Source organism: Malaclemys terrapin, chromosome 9 (assembly GCF_027887155.1).
Source record: "Malaclemys terrapin pileata isolate rMalTer1 chromosome 9, rMalTer1.hap1, whole genome shotgun sequence".
Classification (NCBI taxonomy): domain Eukaryota; kingdom Metazoa; phylum Chordata; order Testudines; family Emydidae; genus Malaclemys; species Malaclemys terrapin.
In genome coordinates this window covers 68,681,967-68,706,827 of record NC_071513.1, presented here as the reverse complement: position 1 = coordinate 68,706,827, position 24,861 = coordinate 68,681,967, and the positions used below count along the sequence as shown (strand labels likewise).

The 24,861-nt window shown below is 41.5% G+C and overlaps 1 protein-coding gene across 1 annotated transcript; it reads left to right on the top strand.

The window, feature by feature from the left end:
* The first annotated feature begins 6,122 nt into the window (after positions 1 to 6,122).
* LOC128843519 (RING finger protein 223) lies at positions 6,123 to 7,228 on the top strand. Its single transcript, XM_054040404.1, has one exon. The coding sequence runs from the start codon at positions 6,225 to 6,227 to the stop codon at positions 7,137 to 7,139; it is 915 nt and encodes a 304-aa protein (XP_053896379.1). The 5' UTR covers positions 6,123 to 6,224; the 3' UTR covers positions 7,140 to 7,228.
* Positions 7,229 to 24,861: the final 17,633 nt, after the last annotated feature.

Genomic DNA, 24,861 nt, shown 5'->3' with positions numbered 1-24,861 from the left:
GACTAGTGTCCTGGTCAAGGGCAGACAGCTGGGAAAGCATCCAGAAGAGATCAAGGCTGGGGTGGGTGAACACTGTATGTGTAATTCATTTGTGTGTCTGAACTGTATTGGAGTGCACAGAGATACTTCCCTTTTGAGGGAAGATTGACACTGAAGAAGAGTTAAGCGTGATAAAAGACAAGAGAGAGACAGAGGTGTTTGAATTAAGATAGTTGTTCTCAATCAAGGGTGCACGAAACCCTGTGGGTACACAGAGGTCTTCCAGAGAGTACATCAACTCATCTAGATATTTTCTTAGTTTTACAACAGGCTACATAAAAAGCACTAGCGAAGTCAGTGCAGACTAAAATTTAATATGACTTGTTTATACTGCTCTATTATTATACACTGAAATGTAAGTACAAGATTTATATTCCAATTGATTTATTTTATAATTATGGTAAAAATGAGAAAGTAAACAATTTTTCAGTAATAGTGTGCTGTGCCACTTTTGTATTTTTATGTCTGATTTTGTAAGCAAGTAGTTTTTAAGTGACGTGAAACTTGGGGGGTATGCAAGACAAATCAGACTCCTGAAAGGGGTACAAGTGTCTGAAAAGGTTGAGAGCCACTGAGTTAAGATATGCAGGGCTGTCCTTAGAATTTATGAGGCCCTACGCAGTGTTATTAAACTGGTGCCCCTATTCCCGACTTGCTCTTAGCAACACAAACATAAGCTTACAGTATTGGAAAACTTACCACATGCACTTTATTAAAACCAGTTTAAACAAATTAAGCACACTATAATGCTGATGGACTATGTCGTCCCCTCACCCCCATTGCTGACACAAACCGAGCTTCAAGCTTCGTATGGAGCAGATGCTGCGGCGGCCCAGGAGGGGAAGGACAAGACAGCAAAAGATACCGAGCTGCCCTGCTGGTGGGGGGGATGGGGCAGGGAGAACTGGGTCTCCAGTTGCTCCGTGGGGCCCGGGTCAAGGGGGCTTACCTGGAACAAGAAGCATCCACTGGTCCGGGTGTCCGTCCATTGGGTGCCGGTGCTGCCTCCTGCCCAGCATGGTCTGGGAACCCCATGCTCCCCGGCCTCCACATTCGAATAATGGCGGGGCTAGGGTGGGCGCACAAGGTGGGGGGGGAGGAGCCACATGCGCAGCACCCTCCCACCAGTGCTGCCCCAGGCCTGGAAAGAACCCGAGAGTGCAGGGAGGAGGCGGGGAGCCCAGTTGTGCGCTGTAGCACAGCAACCAGAAAACCCTGGGCCTGCCGCCAAGCCTCTCCTTGAAGACTCTTATTGTTCTACTCTTCTCCATTGAAGATGAGTCATGAAAGTGGACTTCTCCCATCATCTGAGTTTGTAGCTCAGAGCACCTGGTAGGAGGGGGATAAAAACCCCAAACCAAAGGAACTAAGCATGTCTATGCTGCTTGGACTAGGGGAGAGAGGGGGAGGCAGGGGCCAGGTATTTCTAGGCATAAGCAAGAGATCCCCTGCTGCTTAGCCTGGGTAGCCCTAAAAGTCAAATAATGCTTGCTGATTATAGTTACTATATTACTTTTTTGACACCTAAGACTGTAGCTCATCAGTGTGTCTGTTTGCTTGCTTCAACCTTGTAAATAACTCTAATTCCCTTTTTCTATTTAATAAATCTTCATATAGTTTACTATAGAATTATTTATGAGTGTTGGCTTTGGTGTGAGACCTAAAGCACATTGACCTAGAGTAAGTGACTGGTCCTTTGAGATCAGAAGTAACCTGAATATTGCTGATTCTTGATGTAAGGGGCCATCTATCACAGAGATACGCTCTGCTGGGTGGCAAGACAGAACAGAGAACCCAGGGGGACTGTCTGTGACTACATGTGAAGGCTCCTAAATATGACTACTAGCAATTTGCATCCCTCCAGAGATGAAAGAATATCCCATAGCTCGTACACAGAGAGATATCAATAGCTAATGTGATTCTCCATGTTGCTTACATTTTTAATACACTAATGGTCTGTGAGACAGCATGTCACAAAAAGCATTGCTTAGATAGAATGTGTCTATACATCATCATAGCTACCACACCAGCAATCATTATAGCTAGGGTGAAGAAGCTTTTACCCACTGAATGCCTCTTTTTCACTTGTTTTATTAAGATGTGAATTTTATCAAGATGTGAATTTTACATATTGCCCATTAGCTAATTAGAGTTTCTTTCTGTTGATCTTATAATTATGCCCAAACGTCTCAATTTGTTCCATGTATTTTTCAAGCCAGAGTTATAACAGGCTTTCCCAAGTTTTAGAGCAAGCATATCCTTATTAGGTGTAGTTTCAGTTGACCTCAAAGCAGATATAAATCAGATACGAGAAATCAGGACATATAGATGAAGGCCAAACAGTTAAAACAAGAGAATGCAGAAGATAGATCTGGACTTCATTAAAACATTTGATACAATGCCTCAAAAAAATCTGATGTGAAAAATTAATTCAAAGTGACTTGGGTTTGAGCACTTTCAGATGGCTTGAAATTAACTGAAAGACAGAGTAATGCAGAATGACGATAATATCAAGTTGGTGGTGTCAAGGATGATTTTATTTACAACTGTATTACAGTTCTGGAAGAATGAAACAGTGCATTACTTGAATGTGCAGATAATACTAAACTGGGAGGTGTCAAGAGCCGCAGTGAGAAAGAAAAAGGTATATGAGGAAACCATAAGAATAAAGATGTACAGGAAATAAAATGAGATTCACTGTAGGAGAAAATGTAAGCCAATGCATCTGAGGGAAAAAAATCCAAAACACAGATATTCAGTAGGAGAGAGATGCAGCACTGGAAAAACAATAATATTGAAAAAGACCTGAGGGTGATTATGGATGGCAGATTAGCTATGGGCCTGCAAATCAATATGGCATTTTAGAAAAGTGTGATTGTTGGGACACACATGGGAAACAGCACACTGTGGACTATGAAAGCAATAGTCTCTCTCTGTATTGCAGAAGGGAGGCTGAACCTACAAGTCTATAGAATTCAGTAGAGTGATTTTGAATTTACATCTTGAGGTAAATAAGCAAAGAATATAGCTACTGTTTGGAGAATAATAATATGTAGTTGTTATATAGCTCCTTTCATCAGTAGATCTCCAAGTGTTTTACAAAGGTCAGTATCATTATTCCCATTTTACCAATGGAGAAACTGAGGCACAGAGGCACAAAATGACTTGTCCAAGGTCACCCAACCAGCCAAAGCCAGCAACAGAAACAGAGAGAATGAGAAAGGTTAAAGGTTTAGAAAACATGCCTTTCATAGTGATGGACTCAAGAAGCTCAAATTAAATTAAGGGCTAACTTGATTACAGTCTATACATACTTACACAGGAAACTAATACTTGATAATGGGCTTTTCAATCTAGCCGACAAAGATATAGCAAGATCTAATGGCTGGAAGTTGAAACTAGGCAAATTCAGACTGGCAATAAGGTGTAAATTTTTAAAAGTGAGGGTAATTAACCATTGGAACAATTTACCAAGTGTGTGGTGGCTTCTTCATCATTGGCAATTTTAAAATCAAGGCTGGATTTTGTTTAAAAGATATGCTCTACTTCAAAAGGAATTATTTTGGTGGAGTTCTATGGCCTGTATTATACAGCAGTTCAGGCAAGATGATCTCAATGGTCCCTTCTGGCCTTGGAATCTGTAAGCCCAGACATCCTGAGTACCAGTAGAGTGTAAACTGCTTCATTCCTTATATTCAGACTACTCTTCCCTCTACCAAATTTTATCCCATTACTTCAGATTATGCTATGACCACCTACTTTAAATAAGTTTCTCTCTCCTGGTTTCACCATTCAGATATGTGTAGAAAGTTTTCTAATCTGCCCTTATTATTTAGCAAATAATATCTACCTTTTGTTTTAATCTTCTCTGATAAATCAGTCCCTCTGAACAAGTAACAATGAATTTATCTCCCTCAATTCCCACCAATTTGTCCAAATCTTTCTGGTACTAAAATGTCCAAAACTACCAGCAGTATTGTGCATTCTAGAGGAACTACGTGGCCTGGCCGATAATATAATAATTGAAGTCAGGGGAGTTACTCCAGGTTTATACAAAGGTAACAGCAAAATTTTGTTTAGTGAGACCTGTTAGACTGTGGAATATAATCTTATTGGAAGTGGTGAAAGCATCATCATTTTGGGTCATTTTAAATGAGACCGGACAAAGCACTTGATACTGTAATGCAATGGCAGAATGTGAACAAGGAAACCTTCAAAGCTACTTTCATCTCCTGATTCCATGATGCATGAATTATCTTGCATTTCCAGCATTCATATGGAAGGTGAATCATATTGCTCTGTATGTTCCTTGTAGCTCACCAAAAAGAAAACATTGTGTACTGGTAACCAAGCGTTATTTAACAGAATATGTATCTGCAACTGTACTTAACATCATACTAGCACTAGTTAGCCTTACTCAAAGCATAATGAATAATTTTCTAGAAAACCAGATCAAACCTACTAATCCTAAACTGTACTCCTCGCTGGAATATCTTTGACAGAATCAGTGCAACATCTTTTAACACAATTAAAGATTGTGAGAACTTGTTCATGATGGAGAATCCTGGATATTCTTTTAGATTACTGGAGGTTCAAAGAACCACTCAGAATTCTTCATAACACGCTAGGCAGTTAGTAAAATGGGTATTGCTAGTAAAGAATAGACCATTTGGCAGTCCATTTGGAATTTTAAGAGCTGATGGGAAGGACATTGGAGGAACAACAAAGATAGATAAAAGTATATAAAAAGGCAAAATTATGGGTAAAAAGGATCATATTTATTGTAGTAAATTTGCTACATGGTTCTTATTAGTTGCATGAAATCCACATATATTTAAAAATGTAAATATCCATGACAGCGCCGCAAAATATTTGATTTTTTTTAAATCAATACAAACCACAAATTGTAAAAAGTAATAGCACTGCTTCCTCTATAAGAACATGGGCCAAATCACACTCCACTCACTCACACAAGTAGTGCCATTTAAGTCTATAATATTACGTTCAAATGAGTATGGCAAAGAGGATTTGATCCCGTATTTGGTCCTGGCAGAAAATTATGTGAAGAGTGAGAAAATGTGTCTAGAGCCAAATCTCCTGACAGTGATCTGAAGGGAAAAAAAAATTTGGGGCAGCATACCAAGCTGAAGTCTCCTTGAACCAGACCCACACCCACAAACAAATCAGACTGCCATAGAGGGTCCTCAGTAAAGGCACCTATATTAAGTCAAAAGATTGAAGTAAATGAAAGGCTAGTAATGTGCTTTGGGGGAAAAATCTTATGTAGGGGATCTGATTCTGCTCTCAGTTAAATCAATGACAAAAATCTAATTGACTTCAGTGGGAATGGCCTCATAATTGTATTTCTAAAACATAAATGAGTACAGTGAGAGAGCACAATTGTTTAAATATATGTCTCTAATCTGGTAGTCAATTCCTGTTCTGACTCTGAAACAGACCCATATCAGGGCTCAGTGCTGGTCTATGCATTAGATCTCAGTTCAATTCTAACAAAGGAAAACCTCCTTCAGAATCATCATCAGCAGGGCATTTGTAAGAGATCATTATTTTCAAGAAGAGAGAAAACCCCATTCTCTTTTTACGGCTCCAGCCTGGCCCTGGGCTTCCTAATTACAATCAAAAGGTTAAGCTGGCCTTGTGATCAATGGGCTTTCGTCCTTGAACACAAAAATGAGCTCACAGCTGATCATGCAGAGGCAACCGCTGGTGTGTGTGTCTCTCTTCCCTGCCGCCCAAGCCTGTTCGGAGCAGGAACCCCGCATTACATCACCGGCTCGCTCGCTCGCTCCTGGGGCTGGAAGGAGCAAAGCGGCGACTCCGGGGGGCTGCTGCTGAGGGTGAGAAGGGAGAGGCTCAGGAGCCCAGGGGGCGAGGAGGCTACTGCGGAGGGGCGGCCGCGCACGCAGGAGCGGTTCGAATCCCGCAGCTAGAGGAGGATGCAAGAGTTACGAGACATGCATTAAAGAGGAGGGGAAAGGGGGAGACCAACCCACCGGCCCAGCCGCCTCTTCCTTCGGCATCCTCCCATGCGACGGTGCCTGCAACCCAAGGGCAGCCGGGCAGCGGGCTCCAGCTCCCGGGCTGAGAAGAGACAAGCCGGTGGGGGAGGGTCGAGCTTTTCTTTTTCGGTGGCGCTCCCTCCCTCCCCCGGCTGAGAAGATGTTATGGCCGAGCTGGCGGAGAAGGGCAGCGGCTGCCTAGGGACGGCGGGCGGGCGGCAGCAGCAGGATGGGGGGGCGGTGGATGGCGGGGGGCCGGAGGAGGAGGCGGCGGCGGCCGGGGCCGCTAACCCCCCTAACTACGAGGACTACGAGTGCAAGATCTGCTACAATTACTTCGACCTGGAGCGGCGCGCGCCCAAGCTGCTGGAGTGCCTGCACACCTTCTGCCAGGAGTGCCTGAGCCAGCTGCACCTGCGGGCCGCCCAGCGCCCCCCGCCCGCGCAGCCCGGCCCGCCCGGCGCCGCGCCATGGCGAGCCGGGGCCAGCGGCACCATCTGCTGCCCGGTGTGCCGCCACCGCACCGCCCTGCCCGACCAGCGCGTGCACAGCCTGCCCGTCAACACCAAGCTGGCCGAGGCCTTCCCCCTGCAGCTGCGGGCCCGCGACCCGCTGCCCCAGGACAGCCTGCCGCCCGCGCCGCGCCCCGCCGCCGGCCCCCAGCCGCGCCCCGCGCCCCACGAGGCGGGCCCAGCCCCGCGGCCGCAGCGCCCCGGCCCGCGCTCCTCGGGCGGGGGCTACGAGAGCTGCCAGAGCTGCAAGCGGGCGGCGCTGAGCGCGGGCTGCGTGTGCGTGGTGTTCTCCTTCCTCTCCATGGTGGTGCTGCTCTTTACCGGCCTCATCTTCGTCAACCAGTACGGGGGGGAGCCGGGGCCCGGCAGCCCGGCCTCGCCCTCCCCCTCCCCCGTGGGGCCCATCTGCCTCTCGGTCGCCAGCATCCTCGCCCTCTTCTCCGTCGTGGTCACCTGGCTCATCTGCTGGCTCAAGTACCGACCCGAGGCGGGGGCCGGGGCGGCCCCCGGGAGCGGGACCCCCAGGGGGCAGGCTGCTGCTGCTGGCGGCAGGAGGAGCCACACGTAGCGCTGGGGCCGCGGCCGCCTGTTGCCGCAGCCGCCGCCGCCTGAGGCTGGGTGGGCCCCCCGGGTGCGGGGAAGCGGGGGCCCTGCGGGGTACTGGGCCCGGGCGTTTCCACCCACGCGCTCGCCAGGCCTGCTCCCCTCTTGTCTCGGGGGATAAAGGGAGGGCAGGTGTTAGAGGAACGGATACCACAGAGCTTCGGTGCATTTGACGTGGTCTCTTCCCTTCCACACACCCTGCACTCCTTATCGCCTCTCTGCCTCCACGGGGGAATACAAGGAGCCACCCAGGGCGGGGGGACCTGCTGGCCCGCCGTGCACTTGGCCTCTTCTCTGCACGCGGAGGACGCACCTTAAACTTGTCTGTGCTCCACAATTGAGGAGGGACCCTGCAAGAGGCTTGGAGGAAGTTGGACCATTGCACCTCAGTGCACTTGCCTTCTTTCCTATACACGGGGCACTTATCTGTGCTTCAGATTTGAGGGTGCAAGGCAGGGGTCTTGAGGAAGTGGGACCATTGTACCTCAATGCACTTGTCCTGCTACTTCCTCCACAAAAGTCATGCACACAGTCCTTGATCCTAGTCTGGGGATGCAAGGAAAGACCTTGTCATGGAGAGAGGTGAAACCATTTTTCAAAATTCACTTGAACTGTTACCTGCTTCTCACCCACACATGCAAACTCCTTACCGCCCTCTCCCTTATGTTCCCAGCCTAAGGGGAAAGACCATGGGTGGGAGAATTGGAGGAGATGGGTTAGTTATTTCTGTACTCAATCCTGAAGTGCAAATCCTTCTTTGGAGAGTAGGATCTTGTTAGTGGATAAGGATGCAGGGCCATAATTTTGAGTGGCAGTGTTGTCTAGTGGATAGAACACAGACTGGAGCCAGGCACTTTTGAATTCTAATCCTGGCCTTGCCACTGATCTGCTAGGTGGCCTTGGGAAAGTGATTTAGTCTCTCTGTATCGTGGTTTTCTCCTCTGTAAAATGGGAATAATAATTCTTATTTACCTAGTTCAAAGGGAGTTGTGATGACTAATTAGTTAATGTTTGTAAAGCACTTTGAAAATGTCAAGTGCTATATAAGTGCTAGTATTATTTATTATTTATTTTTCACTACATCAAGGAAGGGAGGATAATAGAGGGAATGATATCGGGACAATTAATGAGTTTGAGATAAATGCATTGTGTACATGTATAGAGTGATGGGGGGATATATGATGGAGGGAGCAAAGAAGGCGGGAGAATTAAGAAGTAAGATCTGTCAGCTATCTTCTTGCCAACTGGAGGGTAAGATACATGTGTCTAACAGATATAGAATGGCCTGGCATCTTGGGAAATTAGGAAAAGTCAAGGGGTAGGAAAGGGTCACACACCATTTCCCCACTTTTATCATTTACCCTTGTTTCTGTGCTTGCTAATGCAGAGGGGATGCAGCCGTTTATCAAAGAAAACTGGCTTACTGTTGCCCCCACCTGGAAGATAATTGAAGAGATGCATTGGTGTTGTTACAATCAGAGATGAGATGAGATGACTGTGTTCATTGTATTTTGTACTTTTCCCTTTTTAACTTTTAAAAAAAGGAACTACAGTACATGTACAAAAGAGCTGTCTTAAACTCCTGTCTTAAAGAGACTGCGTCAAAGTATTCCCACATGTATTGAGTACCCCTCTGTTCCCCCTGTATAAGAAAACTGCCTCTATAAAGCAATTGAGTTTTTGCCAGGCCCTTGGGTGGTTGTTTAAAATAGGCTTTTCTATTTAATTTTTTGAGATTGTTGTTTAATGTGGTTAACTGAAACACTGTTTTGTGCATTTTAAACAATTTACTGAAGATGGTTTAATTAATAGACTACAGCTCTAAAACTGGGATGAGAGATTTCTGTGGCACAAAATAACGATTGATTGGCCATTCATTTAAACTTTTATATGATGAAAGGAATCCCACATTAAAATATTGATTTTCAACAGCACAGTAAAAGTGGAATATGATAGTATCATTTACGTATTGATAATTATCCTTCAGTTACGATAGTTACAACTAGAAAGTGTTTTTCCCCCCTTCTTGATATGTTTCATTTCTGTATTATGAATTTCTCTAGAAGGCCAGGAGAACACTTTTTGTATATGTCAGGTTGGGACTTTAATGCATTTCATATATGGTGAGATATTCATAATGAGAGATGAAAAAAATGTCATATAATTTGTTTTGTAATGTACAAAGGAGAGCACTCTATGTAAGTACTATTGTATGTTGCAGGATAATTCGTTTGGTGCCTGAATTTAAAAAAAAAAACGTAATTAGCTGTTATCTCTTATATCTGGAATGAGAAACTGCTTCTTCCATATTTCTACATAGTACTGTATTGGAATGAAATGATAATTTTTGTGCTTAACAATTGGAGAATTTAAAGGTGGTTGTATATTATTCCCTGTGTATTTATGCAAGCTTTCTGCATGATATCCTGACAAGTATTCTATTAATAAACCTTACTTGACCACTTCTATTTATGACAAGTGAAAAGAAATGTATTGACTATTTAGGAGCAGAAAGACAGCAACTGAAGACTTGTTTTAAGTGTGATGTGTTTTATGACTGCACAAGTGATGTGTAGTGTGCATTGTCTTGATTATCACAAACCTGTAAAAATGTAGTATTTGTACAAAGATCCATTATAATGAAAGTATTTGACGAAAACAGTATGTGATCTTTGTGTCACTTATATTCATAAACACATAAATCTGCGCCAGCCTTTTCACACAACAGAAAATAAAAATGTTATGGGGAGATAAATTACTGGATTCTGTTCTGGCTCTGTGCTAACTTTCCGCATGACCTTGGTCAAGTTATTTAAGCTGGTATTTTCAAACTTTGATTAATAAGTTAGGTAGCTAAATAAAAATATACCTTTTGAAAACTGAGCATAGCATTGACTAGAGTAGTAGATGTGGATACTTTGCGCGTAAGAAAATCAGAGTGCTTTTATTTAAGTTTCTGTATGATGATTGAGATGCCCAACTTCAGATACAAACATTTGAAAATTTTGGCTCTAACCTCTCTGTCCCTCAGTTAATCCATGTAAAATTGGATAGCAATACTTACCTCTCTAACATGTGGCTTCTAAGGCTTTATTCATTACAAAGTTTAAAGCAATTTGAGGTCCCGAAATAGAAGGTGTTATAGGAGTGTGTAAAGCATTTTAAATAATATTAAAAATAAATGTATGTACATTAGCTGATATATTCCCCAGTAATGTTAACTGAGGAAAAAATAAACAATAATTTAAAATATATACATTCCTATACAATTAAATTAATGGATATGATATCCATATGTTTCTAATGCAAATATAGCATTAGTTCATCAGTATTTTTATTAGTGAAGAACCAATAATGTGCAGTTTTAAACAGTGTCATATTCTCCCAGTTGGAAGCATATGCTTCATCTCTGTATTTTCTGTTCCTTCCACAAAATTATACACCTTTGATTTTTCTATCTATGTATTTGAAAATATTTCAAAGTCAAATTAAAATGGTATTGAAACACAGACAGTAGATCAGATCTGTGTGAATTTAGAATAACTTCACTGATTTCAATAGTGCTACTCTGGATTTACACCATTGTAGTGAAGAACAGAATTCATCTGTATACATCTAATACTATAGAATCCCAGCACTATATTTGTATACTGGATTCTCTTGAAACTACAGATTACTTATGCTAAATCTAGCTTTGATCATATATCAATTTAAAAAAATCAAGCTAAAGAAAATCCATGTGACTGAACTGAGGTATATTTATTACTATAACCATCTCAGTCCCACAACTCTTACATTTTTTCAGTTTTTTAAAATGTTAAATATATGGGGATGGGGGATTTAAGGGGGAATTGCCTCTGTGACACTGTCTCCACAGATCCCAGACTCCAGAGAGCGGTGTGGGGTAGGAGTAGGTGGACATATCCCATTTCAGGCCCTAGGGAGAGTCACCATACAGCCCAGCCTGTATTTCCAGTATGTTCTATGGAAACCTTTTGCTGTGGAAATCACCTTTTAAGGACTTCTGGGGGTCAGTTGTGGCCAAGGATCAGAGCAAAGCACTACGGGTTGCAGCAAAAGCATGGTGCTTCATTTTGAATGGCTCTGACCTACAAGTTTCCTGGGCTATATGAATCCTGAAAGATCTTCTGAGTTTTTGGTCAGGCCTAATGGCCTGTCGTTCGGCATGGATAAACCCCTCCCCTCTCTCTGATACGGACTCACCATGATGATTTCCTGATAGTTTTCCTCTGGCTGAGCTTCCTTTTAATGATTTTTACCATGAGAGGGGGTGATCCAAACCCAAAATTACTAAAGATTGTGGGTCAGATTTTTACACAGAAGCTTTGGAATAAATCAGTCTACTTCAGTTTAGTTTAATTTACTCCAGAGTAAAACCAGTGTGTCTGAGAGCAGAATCCAGCCCATAGATGTAGAAGGCAGGAATTAATATGCCATCTTAATATATTAGGCCTCAGCTGTAGTATTGTGTCCAGTTCCGGTTGCCACATTTCAAGAAAGATGTGGGCAAATTGGAGACGGTCCAGAGAAGAGCAACAAAAATGATTAAAGGTCTATGAAGCATGACCTATGAGGGAAGATTGAAACAATTGGGTTTGTTTAGTCTGGAGAAGAGAGGACTGAGGGGAGGGACACAACATAACAGTTTTCAAGTACATAAAAGGTTGTTACAAAGAGGAGGGAGAAAAATTGTTCTCATTAACCTCTGAGGCTAGGACAAGAAGCAATAGGTTTACATTGCAGTAAGGGTAGTTTAGACTGGACGTTAGGAAAAACTTCCTAAATGTCAGGATAGTTAAGCACTAGAACAAATTGCCTAGGGAGGTTGTGGAATCTCCATCATTGGAGATTTTTAAGAGCAAGTTAGACACACCTGTCAGGGATGGTCTAGATAATACTGAGTCCTACCTTGAGTGCAGGGGACTGGACTAGAAGACCTCTCAAGGTCACTTCCAGTTCAATGATTCTATGATCTTTTGTTTTGGTCAACACAGCAAGAGGCCAGTGCTGTGGAAGATTTTCCTCTGAGTTGATAGAGTGTTGTAAAAGGTCTTAATTTTGCCTTCTTTCCTATCTAGGGTATATGTTTACAGTCATGGAAAACTCTCACTGAAGTCAGGGGGATGCAGGATTGTGTCCCAAATAAACAGGTGTGTTTTTTTAATTGGAAAGGGATATGTTACGTGTTAAATTTACAAGCTAAACGTTGTGTATGCTTCAGAGTAGCAGCCGTGTTAGTCTGTATCTGCAAAAAGAACAGGAGTACTTGTGGCACCTTAGAGACTAACAAATTTATTAGAGCATAAGCTTTCGTGGGCTACAGACCACTTCTTCAGATGCATATAGAATGGAACATATATCTAGGAGATATATATACACACATACAGAGAGCATGAACAGGTGGGAGTTGTCTTACCAACTCTGAGAGGCCAATTAAGTAAGTGGAAAAAACTTTTGAAGTGATAATCAAGATAGCCCAGTACAGACAGTTTGATAAGAAGTGTGAGAATACTTACAAGGGGAGATAGATTCAATGTTTGTAATGGCTCAGCCATTCCCAGTCCTTATTCAATCCTAAATTGATCATATCTAGTTTGCATATCAATTCTAGCTCAGCAGTCTCTCGTTGGAGTCTGTTTTTGAAGTCCTTCTGTTGTAAGATAGCCACCCACAGGTCTGTCATTGAATGACCAGACAGGTTAAAATGTTCTCCCACTGGTTTTTGAGTATTATGATTCCTGATGTCAGATTTGTGTCCATTAATTCCTCCGCGTAGAGACTGTCTGGTCTGGCCAATGCACGCAGCAGAGGGGCATTGCTGGCACATGACAGCACATATCATATTGGTAGATGTGCAGGTGAACGAGCCCCTGATGGTATGGCTGATGTGATTAGGTCCTATGGTGATGTCATCCGAATAGACATGTGGACAGAGCCTGCATCAGACCTTGCTACAAGGATAGCTTCCTGGGTCAGTGCTTTTGTTCAGTGATGTGTGGTTGCTGGTGAGCACTTGCTCCAGGTTGGGGACACCACCCCCCCCCAACTGTGGGAAGACTCAGCTTAAGGGACTTGCTCCAGCACTCAGATGTCTACCCCACTTGGAGTACAGACCCAAAGATATATTTGCCTCTTCCTTCAATGTGGAAGAGGGTATTCACAATTTCTAACTCTCCCCTCCTCCCAGTTAGAAATTACATAAACTGGGTTGTATTATAAACCAGAAATAAATTTAACAACTATAGCAGGTGTATTTTAACTAGTTGAGGAGGTAGCAGACAGAACAAGGCAGGTTACTAAGAAAATAAAACAGAGCACGCAATCTAAGCTTAATACCCTAACAAAACTGGTTACATGTGAGTTCTCACCTTAAATGTGGTTCTAATAATCTTCTTCACAGGCCAGACCCCCTTCCAGTCTGGGCCCAGTTCTTTCCCCCTGTTCAGTCTTAGTTGTTTCCGGCAGTCATCTTGGCTGGGGGTAGCTGGGGAGAACTGAGGACCTGGATTACCTCACTCCCCACCCTTAAATGGGATTTACATAAGGCGGGAGTCCTTTGTTTCCTAGTTTGACCCAATCCCCTTCCTTTCCAATGGAAAGTTACAAGAACTTCCAGGTAATGTTTTAGTATCAGGTGACAAGATCACCTGACTCTGTAGGGCCCCTGTAGCCTTTCTTCACAGGCTGACCCACACTGTTCACAGGAAGACTAAGCTCTTTTATAGTCCATTGTCTCTGGCTGATGGGCCATCAGCACTGTCGGGCTTTTTCATTGTTGTACCTGAAGTGTTAGCAGGGGACGTCACCCAAAGTAACATAGTTGAAATATACGTAGTCAATATTCTTAATTTCAGATACAGAAATGATACATGCATACAAATAGGATAATCATATTCAGTAAATCATAACCTTTCCAATGATATCTCACATGAGCCATCTTGCATGAAGTATATCCGTTATGTCATATTCATATCATAAGCATATCTTCATAAAGAATATGAAATGACATCACACTTGTGCACGTTCAACGGTATGTACAACAGCTAGAAACTTTTAATTGTCTTTGCTTTCTCCTTTGAAAGGGCCTGAAAATATTCTGACTAAACAAACATATTGCAGGGGAGAAATTATGTTCTTAAATGTGAACTTCACATCAGTAGCCTGCCATCAGTATATAGTCACACAATATTAATTACTTAATTGCAGATATGAATATTCTAAAAGACATATTTGTCAGAAAACCATAGTAGATTTCATATATGTATCTAACCTATTTCTAAACCTCTAAAATCTACTTACTGAACTAATTTTCTATTCCTTTGATATTACTCAAAAATCAACATGAGCAGTGATGTTAAGAATCCTTGGCAGTTACTTTTATATTCATATAAAATAAAAAATAGCCACTCTTTAGATGTTTGGCATCAAGCGTGGGAGTGCTCTACCAAGGTACACTTATACAAAGGTAGCAATATTGCTTTAGAACTTAAATTAATGGCCTGCATTTCCAAAAGTCACTAGTGATTTTGGGTGCTTCTATTTGCCCAGTTTGCGGTACCTTAAAGGGGTCTGATTTTCAGAAACTGATGGATCTACAAAGGTCCTTAGGTCTTGCAATGCTCAGCATTGTAATGTATAACTTTTAGGTGCCTTGCCACCCACTGGAATCCACAGGCCTGAGTCAGATCCTAGGTTCCATATACAATTAATGGGGAGTGTTACAGGCATAAGAATAGGATCCACAAAGGGTAGTATGCTGAGTAGGGAGCTGCATAAGCCAGGTCCCTTACTACTTTCAGGGGTTATCTCACTTCTGTCTTATGGCCCCCTTACTTCTCTCTACTATTTAATTTAAAGCAAGCCACTTAACATCTGCTTTTTCTCCATAACTGGAACACTATGCACAATTTAGCCTATAAGAAATGCCAAGGAGAGGGGCTTAACTTGATTAATTTGTCATTTTCACTCTTTTGGCCTTATGCATATTCATTATTTATATACAGTGGAACAGCTTCAGTAGGAGAGATTGAGACCCACCCCAACATATCCCATGCTCCTATAGTTAGGGCATTCACCTGAGAAATGGGAAACCCAAGTTCAGATCCCTATTCCATAGTAGGGGGAAGGAGACTGAATGCAGGTGTCCCACATCCTGGGTGAGAGCTCTAACCACTTGGCTAAAGGTTCTAAGAGAGGCTGCTTCCTCTTCCTTCCTTTAACTCCCTCCTTCCCCACTATTTTATGTTGGTTTCAGCATGCTCTGAAAGTGCCTACAGGATTGGGCCCCACAAGCAAGAAAGACAGGGTACTCCTAGTTTGATGATCCCACTTAGGTGTTTGCGTGCCTACGCTAAGGCAACTGTGTACGTGCTCACTGGCAGAAACTTAGGTATCTAGGGAAAATTAACCATGGAAATTCCAGCATCTAGAGATTTTAGGGCCTCCAAGGTTAGGCAGCAGCTGAACAGAGGTTTTGAGAATCTCTGTGGTACCTAAATGTTGGACCTAAAGTGGCAGTTAGGATCTCAAGTACTTTTGGGGATCTAGCCCAAAAAGCTTCATTACCCACCCTCTGAAAATCTGGCCCCTTTAGGAGCATAGGAACTTCCTGGGTCATCAAGTCTAGTCTCCTGCTATTGCATGCAACGCTGTCTCATAATCCTCATTCATACATTCATCAAACTCCATCTTAAAACTGGTTAATTGTTTGTCCCAATCTAACTCCTCTGATAGTTAGAAACCATCTAATTTTCAACCTTCCAGTTTCCTCTCATAAAGTAGGCTCTCTGTTTCCTTGATCATCCTAATAGCTTTATCTGCACCAGTTCCAGTTTGAATTAATCTTTCCTGAACACGGGTGACCAGAATTGTACACAGATTTCCAATGAGGTCTCATGAGTGCCTTGTACAATAGCATTAATTCTTCCCTCTCTCTGTTGGAAATACCTTGCCTGATGTGTCCTAGGCTTGCATTTATCTTTTTCTTGGTTGCGTCATATTGATGGCTCATGGCCATCCTGCCATCTACTAATACACCTAGGTCTCCGTCTTCCCCTGCCATTTCCAAGTGAACTTCCACCATATAGCAGGAGTTCTTCTCAATAATCCCTAAATGTGTGACCTTGCACTTCATACTATTAAATTTCATCCCACTTCTATTATTCATCTAAAAGCCATCCAATTCTTGCTATATAACAGTCTAATCCTCCACTGTATTGACGATGCCTCCCAACTTTGTGTCATCACCAAATTTCATTAGCACACGCCTACTTTTTGTACCAAGGTCATTAATGAAAATAAGACCGATCTTGAGGAATTCCACTAGTAACCTTCCTCCAGTCTGATAGTTCACTTTTCAGCACAACCCATTTTCATCTCCTTTAGTTAGGTCCTTATACACCTTACTATTCTTGAATTAATTCCCATCTTCTCCATCTTAAATAATAACTTACTATGTGGTACCGTGTCAAATGCTTTACTGAAGTCCAAAGAGATTAGATCTACTTCATTTTTCCTGTTCAAAAAGTCAGTTATTTTATTAAAGAAAGATACAAAGTTAGTCTAACGCGCTCTATCTTTGTTAAACCCATGTTGCATTTATCCCATTTTCTGTTTACCTTCATATCTTCAATTATTCCCTTCAAAATTTGTTCTAAAACTTCGTGTACTATTGAGATCAGACTAATGGGTCTTTGGTTGCCCAAATCACCTTTCCCCCCTTTCTTAAATATAGATATTGGGGGGGGGGCATGGATCAGCGTTCATGTCACACTTCCTGTCAGTACCCGGCCCAGGCCGGGGAAGCTAATGATCCAACCAGTGGACCAAATGTGATGAAGAATCCTGGTCACATGCCACTTAAGGCACTTTGCGCATACACTAAGAAGAAGAATATAGGTATGACATTAGCTATTCTCCAGTCATACAATACCACGCTCAAATTAATAATTTACTAAAAATAATTGCTATCAGACTTGCAATTTCATGGGCCAGTTCTTTTTGTATTCTGAGATTGAGATTATCAAGTCCCCCCGATCCCACAATTTGAGCACATTAAACTCTTTGAATTTTGCTTGCACCTTGTTTCCATTTCTGTACATTCATTCCTGTTAGCCATTCTCCTCCTGCCCCCTCCACCCTCATTGTCATCCTTATTGAAAACTGAGATAAAGTATTCATTCGGTTTTGGGACCATACATAGATTATCCTTAATCTGCAACTCATCCTTACTGCACAGCGGCTCCACTTCTTTTCTTGTCCTTAAAAGTGTCTCAGATTGGGCAACCAAAATCACAAGTCACTTCTGAAATTATTTATTTATTGGCTACATCTATTCTTTGAGAAACTATTAAACAACTATTTCCTTCTACTGATACAATTTCTTGTTTGTATATTTTGGGTCATAATGTGTATTGCCACAAATCCATTTGTCGCTCACATTGATGTTCTTTCTTATTTTAAGGTCCATGTCCTTTGTCAGCAAGTAACACTCAGTTTGGTCCAAAGTCAAAATTCCCAGTGGAAGTAGGATTGAACCCTTATTTTGTCTAAAACAGTATAAAATCTCTGGAGATTGAAATTACTTTATCTGACAAGTGATCAAAAAGATACAGAGCCACTTTCACATATACAGCCACCTTAATTAAACTCTCAAAGATACAAATTAATGTGCTTTCCCAGGTCTCTTGACTTTGACTAACTTCTTACTGAAATCAATGAGAGCTTTGCCTATATGCATACTGAAGAATATTGCCCGGATTCCTTCTGCTGACCTATAACAAATATATTCTAGATCACAGAAAGTCAATTTACATTGCTAAAATAATTGACTGCCACAAGACACCTAAATACGTATTTGTATTAACCCCAAGTCACTTTACCACATCAGACACATGAGCAGATCCCTACAGCTGGTTACAATATTGCATAATAAAAGCACACAGTTACACCAGCTATATGCAGGTCCCTCTCATCCTACAAATATGAATGAGTCAGGAGATGTGGTTTCAATGTAATTGTCCCTTCACCCAGTTACATCATAGTCACAATTTGTAGTGGTGCAGGGTACTGAGCTGCCCAAAACAATAGTCTGGTTATATAATACAACAGGGTTGCAACTAGGGTGACCATATGTCCCATTTTGGCTGGAACAGTCCCTTTTTAAAGCCCTGTCCTGGCCGTCCTGACTTTTTTTTTTTTTTGCAAAGTGGGCATTTGTCCCATTTGCTCTTACCGACTTGATCAGTTGGCAAGAGCAAATGGGGAAAATGCCTGGTTTTGTCAAAAAAGGGGGGTTCAGTGTAGAGGAACATGCGGGGGGGTTGATGACAGCCCCGTGCAGGAGGGAGGCAGGGCTTGAGTGAGCAATGACCTCAGCCTCACACGGGGGGCAGGCAGGACTAGGACGAGTGGCTCGGCCCAACCCTGCACAGGGAGGGGGGCTCTGGCGAGCGGCTTGCACCAGCCCAGCGGGGGTGGGGGGATGGGAGGAGGGGAGGCTGCTGAGGCAGGAGGGAAGGGGTCAGGCCAGTCCCGCGTGGTGTCCCATTTTCCCTTTGGGAAATATGGTCACCCTAGTTGCAAATTGTAGAGCAGACTGGATCTTCATTATAACTGAGTTCCTTGACTTCCATGTTATGTCTGTGGTCACACTGCAAATTCTCCTTTCTCTCTGTTGTATTTGAGCCATTTAGAAACTGGCAATACTGTATTTGGAAGAGGTGGTCACAACAATGGACATATAGCCCTCTGTATATATCTAGGAAGATATACGTAGGCATGTATGATTCTTGATGCAGAAGTGATATTTATTGGTTTACTTTAAAGAGATGGACAAAACTGGGGCTCAGTTTGGTGTGTGTTTCCTATTACAATACCATGATCTGAAACTGCCCCTCAACTTTGATGCAGAACTGAACCCAGGCTTATTTTTCAGATGTAGTTCACATGCAGCATCTCTTCATCCCATCTTTCTATCCTATTTAGCATGTTGTGTAACAAAAACAAGAAAGATTTTATTTCTTTTTCCTTTAACTTTTTATATCCAGTAAAACCTCTGTACACCCATAGTACAATTTTGAAGTTTTATTTTCTTTGTTATTTACAATGGTTGAAATTTGCAAAAATTGTTCATTTGGGGGAATCTCAAGCAAGCAAAACTCCACACTGCCATACAGAGAGAACTATTTAAATTTTAGAGGTATAATTAGGCCCTTTATGACTTACAAAAATGTGAAGGGAAAATTTAATTTAGTCTTAGCACCACATTTTAAATAAAACTTTTTTGATTAGCGGGCAATATTAGTCCATGACAAACTATTTTTCTTGTATCAGTTGGAAACTCATTAAAAAAATTGGGTGGAATTACTTGAAATAAATATAATAAAAACCCTACTCTTACCTCTATTCAGGTAGTAAACATGGTTACATTTTCAATACCCATTTACATCCTCTCTTATGTATTACTGCAATAGATAAATGAAATGGGAAATGTGTTCCATGCTAGTGATGCTTGAAATGATTTCTACTTCACTTCTGAGGGAGAGGGAAGACTAGGAGAGTTTTTTAGGTTAAGATCTATATAAGTATTTTTAAGGATGGTAATTTAGTCATGTTCCAACAGTCATGGATCAGGTGTGTGTCTTTTATCTTCACTTTGCAATATTGTTTAAAAACTTATGCAGCATAATCATGAAGTTCTTACTTAGTTTTTACTCAGGCAATGAGAGTTTTGTTATTGATATCAATGGAAATTTTGCTTGAGAAAGGATTAAGAAATTCAGGGTTTGACCCATATCCTGAGTGTCTGAATAGTAGATTAATACATTTATCTGCCACTTTGGGAGTCTCCAGATTATATGCTGCCATCTGAAAATAAATCTGAAGGCGTTATCTTAAATAGACTCAACTTCTGGGGATGAGCATGCTGTTAAAATCTAAATAGAAGTATGCATCTCACAAAACCATTATGTGGTTCATCGTCACTGGCAGCCTTGGCTCAAGGAATAGCAAATGAGCCATCAGGATGGAAGGGCCTTTGCAGAAAGAACTGTGTTAGGAATCTTGTACTGCATCTGTTCATATTATTCTTGACTCACACAAGCAATATTAGGTCAAGAGTCAGCAAAACACTTAAGCACATGCTGAAATCCATCTCCACTCAACAAAGCACTTAAGCACCTGCTTAAGTTTCATTGAAGTTACCTACTTAAGTAGTTGTGTTTAAGTAGGATCAAGTCCTTAATTCCTTATAAAATTCACAACTCCCTAACCCCAACCTCCAGAAAGAATAACTGAGGTGTATTGTATAAGGATGAAAAGTCTTGCCTCCTATATAGTAAATGTGTTTACTATGTTCAAAAGAGAGGCAAAACATAACTTCTGAAAGCAAGCACTTTGCATTTTTAGTGCCCCTCTTTCAGCTAAGAGGGAAAGGAGAGAGACAGGTGGGCACCGATTCTTCCAAAGTTACTGATGAAATGAATAGGTGAAGTAACCAGCACTGGATTCTGTATAGATGTTGCCGGTGCTCTCTGCTGGCCAATTAATAAATAAAACAATATTTCATAGCATCTGGGTCCAATCCTCCAGCCTCTGGGATGTTGCCACTTATTCTAATGGGTTCAGAATCAGCCCCCTTTTCTCAGAAAAATGTAGGTTATCTCTACTTTTACTAAAAAAAAATCCTGCTCTCTGGGTAAAAGGGATGAGAAGTGGGGGGAAGTATTACGTTTAAATTTCAATCTTCTTCCAAAGGGAAAGAGGTGTGTTCTGAGATCAGAAATGCAGGTGTAACGTGGGGGTTGTTTTTTAAATTAGCTGAGGGGATTGTCTTCTGTGAAAAGCTGAAATCACAAACGAGAGCAAACCTGATCCAATCAGCTCAGGAAGTAGAAAGTCCAGCAACAAAAATCCAGTTGTCTGGATTACAGAATTAACCCTTTAAAACGTGTGCTGCTCAGAAGACAGAAGAACACAATATATATATACAAGAAAAAAATGCTCCACATTAGCAAATACGTTGTGTTGTACTTTTAGGATGATCCAAACATTATTTGCTTTATATATTAATATTAAAGTTATGAAATTGTCTCTTATGGTATTTCAATTATGTTGGGTGGGGAATGAGCTCCTATACTATGACATCTATGTAGCATATATTAGATGTTCTGAAGTGCATTATACATTCTAAAACAACCACATAAGGTGTTACTCAAAAGTGACAGTACCACTTTTTTATGGCTCTGAAAATATTCCTTGGTCATATAGTTTGTTTATGTCTGTGATACCCATGATAAATTAAGTATCTAAATAACCAGGAAAAGGGGAGAGAACAAAACCTCTGTGATCATTCCTGGTTACTACTGTTCCCTACAATTCCGGTTTTAAAAGGCAACTTGAATAAGTAAGTCTCCCTTACAACGAGCAAGCACTCTTTTCAGATGAACATAGAGGTTCCTTCAGTAGAGGAGACACCGGGCCCGATCCTGCTCCCATTGATATTAATTGCGCCAAATACCCTCTCAGTGCGAGGATGATCCAACCCTCAGTTCGTGTCTGAGAGCAACTCAGCCCAAACTAACTCTTGGGAATAATATTTGGCAGGAGCGGGTTTCTTCCTCATATCAGGAGGCCTTTCCCCCTTTGTTCGAGCTAAAACGGTCTGAATCTGTTGCGGTGGGAATAGGTGTGATGACAAGTCGGACTGTTGTTAGAGCAAGAGGAAAGAGATCTGTTTAGTAGAGAAGGGGGTATTTTCTACTTGGTCATTTCATCGCTGTCCATTTTGGAACAGGACATCAAAAAGAATACCAGTGAGTGGCTTTCTTGTGAGTCAGACTTTTTCTTTAGTTTTAACTCCCTTTCATGATGTCTTTTCTTCTTTTCTTATGGTCTCCCAGTTAGTTGTACTAAAGTAAACATTTTCAATTACTTCTTGATTTAGGGCCCACAACCCCAATGTGTTTTTTTTTTAAATTTAGTTTTACCTATGTGGATTCCCACAGAGAGAGAGAGAGAGAGACTCAAACAACAAAGCTAACAGGAATTAATGAACAAATTACTTTCTTTGCTTTGGAGTATATATTCTGTATTTGGGTTATTAAATGCTGTCAATATGTGTCATATTAAAGGGTTCCTTGTATATTTCCCCTTCCCATAAAAAAGAATCAGACTTTTAGCTGCTAGTCTGCGTAATGATTTTGTAATATATCGCTGAAGAAATCCCGGTGCCAGCTGCAGTCGGGAGGGTACGTCCTGGGCCCACTGAAGTTAATGGCAAGGCTCCCATTGACTTCATAGGACCAAGATTCCACCCAACAGGCCGAAAACTTTCAGTTACGCCTAGTGCCAGTCCATACAGGGCCAGATGCTGATCTCAGTTATATGGCAGTGACCGCAAACAAATTAAAAGCGGTAGAAATGAGATCAGCCGGTATCCTTTACGTTTGCCAAACACCTATGGAACAACTGCAGCGGTAACACTCTGCTTAGACTATTTACTTGGCGTCTAGTCTAGACTATCTACTCTGTCCAAACTATATACTGTGCCACTCAGGGTGAATGAAGCAACTTTGTTTCCGCGGTGTAAAACTGCAACAAGCCTATATCAATTCTTCATATCGAAGTGGTCTTTTCTTTTTCTGTTCTAAATCGATTTTGATCCAGTTCATCTTTAAAAGAGTAAGTGGTGAAATCATATAGCTGTAGGCGACATACAGATTAATGAATTCAATGTCTCTGCTAGAAAGACCGCTTTCCTCTTAAAATTTCTGCCTGTGGCATGTCATAGAAAAATCATTCCTGTACCAGTATAACATGGCAGCGACTCTTTCAAATGAGGGGTTGCAAACTCTTTTAGTACTTATTACCTGTTGGAAAACCTGGAATGCTTAAACATGGATTTAAGCTAAATTAGGCATAGGTAAAAAGAGCCAGATGTATTCCTCTTGTTTCTTTAGCTGTTATGAAAATCACTTGTTCTGAATACAAACGCATTTGATCAAGCCTCGAGTGTATAATGCTTTGTTGCAATAAAAACCTTATTGATGTCTATTGCGGTACCGAAAAAATGAATCGTCATTCCTGGTGTTACAATTAATAGGAAAGTAAGTAACAAGGATTAGAACGTTCATTTCAAAATGCCATTATTACAACTTCGGGTGGATGTTGGTTAACATTTTTCGTCCATACATTTCTCGTTTGTATAGATGAAATCCTATTTGCCAGATACAGATCTATAAGGCGGGTGCGGTAATCTACGACATACCTGCGGTATGAAATGAAAAAGTCCTTGATTTCCTGATGGCTCACTTTTTTCCCCCTCTGAGACTAGTCAAAGTTCAGCTCAACTCCATCTTTTTAAAATGCTAATTCCTCCGATTTATTTGCAACCAACCATTCCTCCTCCTATTTTCCCTGCTGGATTTACCTTGCAGTTTCACCCACATGAAGAAAGCCATCAATATTAGTAGATAGTAAGATTTTACAATGCTGTTTGTACAAAGGTTGCCTTTCCTCCCACCAAGTACGACGCCAGTGCAGATGGAATAAATAACAAAAATTCAACAAGTTTTTATTTCAACATCCTGCCCCTTTAATACTTGCTTGGGATAAATTAGGCTTCGTTGGACGTATTTTTCTGCAAAAAATACGCGCAAATTATGAGATAAATTGGATCTCTTCGGAGAGTGCTTTCTGGAGCAAATCTTTCCTCCACTCCAGGGTGCAAAAGCAATAAAATAAGATCCTTTAAAACAGAGAGAGTTTGGACAGCAATTTCAGGGTTTCCAGCTCATGGATCCCATTACAGGCTAAGCAGAGACGTGCTCTCTCTTAACAGATTTTAAATGGAGGGGGAATATTAACATTATTCTCTACCCGTGCCTATCAGCAATAAGATAATAGATGCACCTCTATACTCACCCCAAAAGGTATTTATTATTATTAAGTGGCAGCTGTAGTATCGTTTACTGGAGGATCTGGTAATAATCAGAAAGGTGAGGAGTTGGCGAAATACATGTTGCATTTATTGCAATTTTTTTTAAAGATTCTAGAATGAGATTGGTCCTGTCATTTGTAGGGTTAAGTGTTTCAGGGCTCTTTCAATAATAATCCCTCTCAACTACATGGAATCGGGTTTCACAATGAAGACAGAAATATTGACAAGGAATCGACTCCCAAATTCATTTCATTGTTCCAGTAGCTACCTCTGCCAGGCAGCCAACAATTACATGTCCCTTTTGCTGAAAGAAAGGGGCCCTCAGAGAATTTAGAGCTACAGTAAGTCGTCTTCTTACTACTCTTATTAACCTTTATTTCTCAATCCCTGTTTATTGGAAGCCGTGAAGCCAGGTTCAATGGAGTTTCTTCGCAGTGTCACTGAGACCAGAATATTGGCCATATCAGCGTAAAGTGAAGACACACATGTATATTCTGATGAATCCAACTCTCTCCCAATGACACCTGGCAATAACAATAGAGTCATATTAGATCAATTGAGAATTTAGACAATTATTCAGTCGTCTTTTATTTTATTTCCTCCTTTTCATGGTAAAAGTGTAAACACTGGATGTTGTCCAAATGTGCTCCATTGATACCATATTGTACTGAGCTCTACAGATGAAAACAATATACCTCCTTCCCCCACCATCACAATAAATAAATAA